Raw genomic sequence first — 9,454 nt, 5'->3', positions numbered from 1 at the left:
GAGGAACTGTCGGAATATAAGCTTCTGATTGGACAGACCGTGTGCTCACGTATGTTTTTCCGTCGGGTAGCGCTCTCATATGCGCACGTTTACTTGCTTAATTATTTACTCATTACTTTCTCAATAATTAAAACTCAAGGGTGATACATGAGTACTGACTTTTATACTTCACCTCTTATTTCAGACTGATGTAATGAATAGATAGAAGATGTATCAGGCAGATTAATTTAAAAAAAAAATCCATTTTTAATCCATGTTTAGTTTTCCCCAGTCTATTTAGCCTTTATTTCATGTATGTCGGATACGTGATATGATATGTAGCTCTAGTATTTTTCAGTACATACTATGCATATAACAATAAAAGCATATTTTCCCCTTCTTCCCACTCAATAAATCCCAATTATGTCTGTTCCTTTAAAAAGATGTAACCGTATAACTGATGATAACTGTATGTTAGTAAAAAAGTGAGCATGTCATAAGGATACAAATTCAAATAAATGAAGGAGCGAAACTTCACATGAATCTTTATATGTGCATTTTGTATCTGTGCTTATTGTGTTTACATGTGTACTTATTTGTATATATTTATATTTGTACATGTGTGTATACCGTTCATCTATCCAGATTAGGCTATATACTATGCTGTATAAATAGAAAATAAAAAATAAATTGTGAAACTATTTAAACCATTCATTCATTCAATTGTTTTATTTATAAGGACAATGTTGCTAAATGTTCTGCCAGTTTCAGTAGTGTCCCTGGATATGTTAATGCACAGTAGCCTACACCAAAATGTTTGATTATCAAATTAAAAGAACATTATACAGGTTTGGAATAATAAAATCTCACCAGAACAATTTGTATTAATAATAACAATAATGCTGTTGATTTTGAGGCCACAAAAGTACATATAAAATCAGTGTTATTCTTAAATTTTGCGATCACCTGGTTTAAATGTTAAATTAATAAATAATGAAAGAATGTATGAGAGATTAAAGATTTTATTTATGAAACAGTACAGATCAATCCAGGGTATTTCTTGCCACCTGAGATGCTGGGAAAGGTTCATTTCCCCAACACTGCAGAGGCCCCAGGGGCCAGTTGTTCAGAAGTCATCTGATTGGATTTGGGCCATCGATGGATCAAATCTTGAAAATGGGTTGTTCAAAGGAAAAAAGGATTCTGAATTTGGATTAGATCGCAAAATCCAATCTTGGTTTTGATCTAGATTAAATCCTCAATTTGTGTTGTTCACAATGTTTTAGTAAGATTAGAATACCTTTGATCTAAAAACGGGATTATTTTGATCCTAGCAGAATGGTGGATTTCAGGAACAATAATGTTATAAAACTTTAAAACTCTCCAAATAAAAAAAAAAAATATCATAATTCAAAATAAAACCAAATATAATCAAAAATCAAAAAAAAAAATTACATCACCAAATAAAAGACCATTCAAAAATAGCTAACTGTAAAACTCAATTATAAAAAAAGACGGAAGTAGCTAACTGTAATGCTCAATCATACAAAACAGAACAAAGAAATAAGACATATACACACACACACACACACGCACACACACACACACACATATATAATTATTTTGGGGAAGTTGACATTTTTAATTCCTGGACTTGCCATGTCATAGAACGAAACTTAATCTGATTGACCTGACTGACCTTCACAGTCATGAGGGTCTGCAGGGGTCCTCTTGATGATATCATTTCCTATTTTTGTTCTGTTCCCTTCATGAAGTTTTCATTGCTCTACTTCCTTGAATTTGAACTAAAACTGAAATTTTGCATTCTTTCTGCATTCACTCTCAATTCAGTCCCGAACGGTGCTCTGCCCTGTAAGCCACAGACAGATGTTAACAGAAAACCCATACTCCTGCAGTTTACATTTACATCAGGTGAAATTACACATCGACGGAAATTTATTTGCCATCAGTTGAACTAAGGCTGAATCATGCAGGTCCTTTTTTATTTAATCATCACAGTGTGTTTGCACTGCCAAGAGATTCAGCCATTTAGGGGGCTGTCCCATGGTTTTTGGGAACCAGAGAAAATGGTTTATTGATATGGTTTGAACACTGTTTTCAGTAAATAATAACTTACATTTTGATCTGTTCACAGCATGTCAGCTTCTATGAGTGGACCCATTTAATGTACAGTACAGTTTTTAGTAGGCTACTAATATACAGTCATTTTTGAAACTTAAAAAAAAAAATAAATAAATAAATAAATAATAATAATAATAATAATAATTATATATATGGTATATATATATAATATATATATATAATATATATATATATATATATATAATATATATTTACAGTATATAATAATAACATAAATTATATGAATATAAATATAGTAGTTTTACATTTACATTTAGTCATTTAGCAGCTGTTTTATCCAAAGCGACTTACAAATGAGGACAATGGAAGCAATCAAAAACAACAAAAGAGCAATGATATACAGTGCTATAACAAGTCTCAGTTAGCTTAACGCAGTATACGTAGCAAGGGCTTTTAAATAATTAATAAATAAAAAGAAAACAGATAGAATAGAAAAAGAATAGAGCAAGCTAGTGTTAGAGGTCTTTTTTAATAATTGTATAATAAATGAAAAGAAAATAGATAGAATACAAAAAGATAAGAAAGGTAGTTAGATTTTTTTTTTTTTAAATATAATTAGAATAGTAAGTGCAAAAGTTAGAGGGTCAAATATATACATGAAAAATACATATAAATATTTTCAGAATATATACTGTGTGTGTATTTATATATGCATAATAAATATACAGTTCACAGCACATACAGATATATTATGTAAATGAAAACTTTTATTTACAGCACTAATATATATATATATCTCAGCTATATATAAAAAAACATAGATATTGCCAAGGAAAGATCTCCATTGTAAGACAATTATACCCTTAAGTAATAAGCTATATATATATATATATAGCTGAGATATTGCCAAAGAAAGATCTCCATTGTAAGACAATTATACCCTTAAGTAATAAGTTATACCCTTCTTTATTTGAGACACTTGAAGAAAAAGTGAGTGTGTGTAGCTTTAAGAAGTACCCCCACCCCTCCGCGTCCCACGTGATCACGTGATTCGAGTCTTGTGACAGTGCGGCGAGCAGGAAAAAACGTCGCTTGAGCTGATAAGGAGTTTCCGTCGTTAAGTCATCCAGATTTCTCTCACAAACGAGAGAAATCAAAAAAAGTTAGCTATGGCGCATCTTTAGGACATTTGACCGTCTTAATAACATTCCTGTCCCTCACACAGACGCTGTAAGAGCGGGTTGAAGTCGCATGGGGAGAGCGGAGGAACTTTCATCTGATCTCTGTTTTGGTTTTTGTTTGTGTTAGTCCAGTGATCATCCACCTTAAAGCAACTCGAGAAGATTCCGTGTTAGTTTGGTGAAGTGGACAGGACGCCCCAGACCGAATATGGATACTAAACCTCTTCTCCAGGACAGACCTCCAGCGTACAACACAGTCCCGGCCGCGTACGACCACGGCTCGATCCCCGCGGCCGCTGCACCCGCCGCCGGCTTCCAGCCTCAGGCTCCGCCGCCGTACCAAGGCAAGAGAACCGCAGACTGTATTAAACGTCTTCACAGTCACTGCTGACCAGCAATAACTCACGTACCGCAAGGGTTTATAACCTATGTGTGATGTTCTTCTTCTTATTATTAGTGATGTGATTTAATATCACGATAAACTGGTTCAGATTCTGCTTCCTTTAATTTCTCTTACTGAACGTTTGAGGAAGAAACATTTGGGCAAACCAGTTTATAAAGTTGACATTTTAAAACCTAAACTAGCCTTGCCATTTCATAAAAAAAAAAAAATAAAAAAATAAAAAATTATCTGACAAATACTCATAATAATAATTTATTAATGTTACCATCACCGTTAAATATATTCTTTCAATAGTTGTTATTTACTTATTTGACTAATTTCGGAATGAAATGTAAATAAATATCAGATCATTTGTCCGTTTTTCACCATTAATATATTCTTTCAATAGTTAATAGCTATTAGACTTAATAACAGTTTTTACACAGACTAGCAATCCAAAAATTGATAACTATATATTATAAAAAACCTCAACCAACTACTAACTGTAGCTATACATTAAATAAAAAATGCAATAAAATAAAACTAAAATATGGTAACACATTTACCGAAAGTTTTTTTTTTTTATAAAAATACTGCACTGATTTGAGTATCATCATCCCTCATAAATAAATAAATATAAAACTCGCAGTGAATAAATTAATAAATCAGTGCATTGGTCTGGGTGATTCATAAACCACTGATTCATGAATCAGTCTGGTTCGTGATTCACTAAAAAGAGCTGGTTCAGTTAGTGGACTGGACTGGCTAGTCTGACCAGCTAATTTATGAAATAATGAAAATCTGCCTTTTCTTTCTCAAATTACTGCAATCTACGGTTTATACAACTGATTTAGTTATGACCAGTCCTAAAAAAAAAAAAAAAAAAAAAAAAAAAAACAGTTCAGATGACCAACTTGTAAAACTAGTCTAAGCTGCTTATGCAACAGGTTTCTGTCAAAAGAATGTGATGTTTTGATATATATAGTATATGAGTGAGATAATCATTTAGCACCATGGTACGTACCAAAGCTGGTGTCGGTTTTTATATGTAGTTATTATAATAGACCTTAGACCATAGATACACTGAAAGCAGTCACGTACTGTACACAGTTTGGTTGGCTCAGTTAGATATTAACGAATCACTGACAGTCTCATTGGTTTTATGCCCTTGTGAAAAAGAAGTATACTTTAAAATACTTAATTGCATGTTATCTACAACTGAAAGAATATGTATTATCGTTTAAATTTATACTAAATGCAATAAGCCGAAATTAACTTAATGTTATATAAAGTAATTAACAACAGTTAGAAGGATAATCAAATACTTTAGATGTGCTTTAGTATGTTAGTCGACACATCAAAACAAGTGTACTTCTTTAAAGCATGACTAAAGATTATTAAAACACGATGATCACCTTTGATGCACCTTTTAAAAGTATACTTAAGTGTGTTACTACACATTCATTAAAGTGTCTCTCTTTAAGTACACTTCTATTTTATTAATATTATTTTATCTGCAAGTACATTTAAAAAAATATATACACTTTTAAGATCTGAATTACACTACAAGTGCACATTCAGCACAATTAAAGGGGCTGTATCCTATAAAATCCAGCTCATAAAACATCACTTCTGCTCATCCCGGTGTGTCGCAGCATCTGAGCTGATAAAGTGGGAGTGTTAAATGGATGTGAACTCTGTCCCGCAGGTTTCCCAGCTGCCACGTCAGGTTTCCCAGCAGCGCCTGTCGCCGTAGCCGCCCAGCCAGCCTACACCAGCACCTACACCATCGTCCAGCCCTCTGTGGTGGTGGTGGGGGGATGTCCCGCCTGCAGGTGAGCCACAAGTCACCCCACCGTCTGTGAGAATTCACAGAGACAGTAAACACCATCTAAACACTGCGGCAGTAGTCAGTAAGTTAGTAAAGCTATTAGTATTTAGCAGTTGAACTTTATAATGTTAATCTATGAGGTAAAGAACAGAAATAAACCAGATGTGGTTCTACTGAACTTAGTAGGTTTCCAAAATAGTCAATCTAATCATCATTCAGATGCCGATATTTACATTTAAAGCCATTATCGGCCAATTCCGATATCGGTCCGATAATATCGTGCATCCCTAGTGTTCATTTTTTTATATTAAAAGCATACAGTAAGAGCGTGTGTTTTAACCTCAGAATTGTGGCTTTACATTGGACTCTGTGCTGTTTTAATCCAGAATCATTTCCTGTTTGCTCATGTGATTCAGAGAGAGTCATGTCACATGATGACGCGCTGATTTCACTCTGAACTTTGGTTCATGCACCAGATCAGAGTGTGACCACAAAACAAACACCCTGATTGTTATTCTCTTATGACTTTTTAGCTAAAGATATAGATTTTTTTTTCCTCATAGTAATGTACTATAACAGGTATTTCATGATTGAAGCCATGATAACCCATGTTTTAACATTATGGTAGTTTAGGGATAGTTCACCTTCCAGACCTGTATGACTTTTTCATCCTTGAAACACAAGTCAGGATATGTTTCATCAAACCTGAGAGATTTCTGTCCCTCTAAAAATTCAAGTAATCTATATGAATCATGCGTGAGACATGATCGCTTTATATTTCATTTAGGCTTTTATTCACATTGATCAGTGCACAAACATGGAGCACATCAAATATGCTATAGTGCTCGACCACCAGAACCAATGAGGTTTGAGCAAGCATGACTGATTAAACCACTGGATTTACATGCATGATGTCTTTATGAACGTTTTGGTTGTGTGGCATTTTCAAGTGGGTTTGAGGACAGTATTTTCAGTTTTGGGTGAACTATCCCTTTAACAGGCCACCGTTGACGTGATGACTAGAAAGCAGAATCTCAGGCTGATGCTATTTTCAGATTTATTTGATGGTTACAGCAGAGAGTGAAAATAACTTTGAGAGTTGATCAAGGCATATTTTTAGCTCTTATTGTTTCAACATGTGCTGATGTGGTTTAACAAACCAAGAGGAATCTCTTACATCAGGGGTGTCGAACACATTTTAGGTCAAAACATCCCATACAGTATGTGGGACGGATTTCTATTGTATTTGCTAAACATTTGTAAAGAGTGCATACAGAGTGATGCTTTTCTGGAGCAAAGGAAGTTCAGAATCAATCATATGCTGCTTAATAACTCATACCGGGGGAAACAAAAAGAGGGTTTTAATAATTTAATTAAATAACTATAAATACTGTCACATTGGAAAAGTATCATGCTGAAGCTACACTACCAGTCAAGAGTTTGGAATAATTGTGATTTTGAAATGTTTTAAATAGAAGTCTCTCTCTCTAATGTTCCCCAAGGATGCATTTGTTTAAAGAAAAAGGCAGTAAAAGCTGTAATACTGACAAAAAAATCATTACAATTTAATCAACTCCACAAATAAAAAAATTACACCCAAACCAAAAATGTAAACCACCCCAAAAATCAAATACCCCCCATTAATCACCAAACCCCGAAAAAGCTCCAAACCCCCGTAAAACTTTGTTTGTCTTCGAAACACAATTAAGATATTTTGGATGAAAACCGGGAGGCCTGTGACTGTCCCATAGACTGCCAAGTAAATAACAATGTCAAGGTCCAGAAAAGGTATGAAAGTCATCTTCAGAATACTCCATCTGCCATCAGACTTAAAATCTGGGTTGTATGAAGTGACGGGAATGCTTCTTGTAAGCAAAGAAAACAAAAATAACAACTTTATTCAACAATTCCTTTGTCAACGGTCTCCTCTGTGTCTCTCCATATCACCATATGCTGCGTATGCTCTTCTGTATCATCTGCGCCACAAGGATGCACTGTTTCTACATGTATTTACCTTTGATTTGAAAGAAAACAGCACATCCTTGTGGCGCGGATGATACAGAAGAGCATACACAGCATACAGTGATATGGAGAGACACAGAGGAGACTGTTGACAAAGGAATTATTGAATGAAGTTGTTATTTTTGTTTTCTTTGCTTACAAAAAGTGTTCCCGTCGCTCCATATAACCCAGATTGCACGTCTGATGGGAGATGGAGTATTCTGATGACTTTCATACCTTTTATGGAGCTTGACACTGTTATTTATTTGGCAGTCTATGGGACAGTCACAGGCCTCCCGGTTTTCATCCAAAATATCTTAAATTGTGTTTTGAAGGGTTTGGAACGACATGGGGGTAAGAGATTAATGACAAAATTTTCCTAAAAATAATTTTAAATTATAACATTTTGATTTTTCATGACTGGATGTTGTTCTAAAAAATAATTTTAAATTCTAACAACATTTCACAACATTACTGTATTTTTGATAGAAAAAAAATGCAGCCCCTGGTGAGCATAAGAGACTTCTTTCAGAAATCATCTAAACATTGACTGGATGTTGTTCTAGTGTTGTGTCAGTGCTCCAGGAATGAATGATCTGACTCTAGTGTGTTGTTTTCTTCAGGGTCGGCGTGCTGGAGGATGATTTCACCTGTCTGGGAATCATGTGTGCCATATTCTTCTTTCCTCTGGGAATTCTCTTCTGCCTGGCCCTGCGTCAGAGGAGATGTCCAAACTGTGGAGCCACTTTCGGCTAGAGGGACCAAAACCCAGTCGACATCTTTTTTAAAAAAAAAATCAGTTTTAAGCATCAGCATAGTTTATTCCTAATCAACCGCACATAAACGCCAAACGTCGCTTACGTAACTACGATAAATGACAGATCCAAATAGTAACCAGCCACAAACTCTTTGATTATCTTGAGAAGGTGCATGTGACGGGCTGGCCATGTTTATAGTTTTTACATGCCTCGCAAGCACTATTTGCCATTTTTTTTGTTCTTTATTTAAGATCTTAAAGCCAGTCTCCAGTCGTCTAATCACTAGTGCCTTTATGATGGCAGAGAGAGCATGAACTGAACGAGCCGGGACTCACTGAGGGGAAATCCCACACGACTCTGGACAAACGCCGACTCACTTTGAGTAACATTGTGTGTTGTGTAAATTAAACATTTGATTCGCTTCACTCATGTATTTTCACTTCCGTCACACAACGTTTGCTCTCGTGTCTAGAAATAAGCATCACTGTTGTTTCTTTTTTTGTTGACCATAATATGCTCCCTAATCAGTTAGTTAAGATCAAAAAGCATCTTCTGTATTAATTTTTTGTGCTCGATTTAAAAACACTGTGTTATTTGTATATTTTGGATTTATGAATCAGTTCTAGACCACATTCTTTCTCGAGGGTTTGTTATTTCGGGGTCCATGTTATCGTCGTACTGCACTGATGATTAATGTTATATGTGCTGGGTTTTCTGAAAGCATCTTGGGGTAAATATGCAGTTATGTTTCACTCGCTGGACCTCAGCCATCTCCAGGTTAAACTAAAAACCTGCAATAAACAAGGGAAGTTGGCATCTAGACAATGTGATACGTCACCAAAGGACATGTGGTTACTCTTTGACAATGGAATTTTTTTTTTTTCAGTGACCGACAATCAGTCTTGGACGTGTCTGGTGTGATTTCTTTCATGATGTGCTCATACCATACACTAGACACACTGTTAGGATCAGTTAGAACTTTTCTACATTAAGAAAGATTGTAAATAAATTCTACAAGTGTTGCTTTTTGTGTTGGTTGCTTATATTGGACGTTCTAGAAATGTCAGTGTATTAGAACATTTTGAACTTCCTCATCAAACTTATCAGATCTTATATATTACGAATTTATTTCCATTTTAGAGTTGATCAAAAGTGACGGTAAACATTTATAATGTTATAATTTCAAATAAACCCTGTTCTTCATTCATATTCTACTGAA

General features: G+C 34.8%; 1 protein-coding gene across 1 annotated transcript; it reads left to right on the top strand.

The window, feature by feature from the left end:
- Positions 1-3,130: 3,130 nt before the first annotated feature.
- On the top strand, positions 3,131-9,454 carry bri3 (brain protein I3). The gene is made up of 3 exons (XM_019101445.2): positions 3,131-3,607; positions 5,354-5,480; positions 8,101-9,454. The coding sequence occupies exons 1-3, from the start codon at positions 3,472-3,474 to the stop codon at positions 8,231-8,233; spliced, it is 396 nt and encodes a 131-aa protein (XP_018956990.1). The 5' UTR covers positions 3,131-3,471; the 3' UTR covers positions 8,234-9,454.

The sequence above is a fragment of the Cyprinus carpio genome, chromosome B3 (genome assembly GCF_018340385.1).
Source record: "Cyprinus carpio isolate SPL01 chromosome B3, ASM1834038v1, whole genome shotgun sequence".
In the NCBI taxonomy this organism is placed as follows: Eukaryota; Metazoa; Chordata; class Actinopteri; order Cypriniformes; family Cyprinidae; genus Cyprinus; species Cyprinus carpio.
The sequence above is the reverse complement of the archived record's forward strand: the minus strand, read 5'-3'. Positions and strand labels throughout refer to the sequence as shown.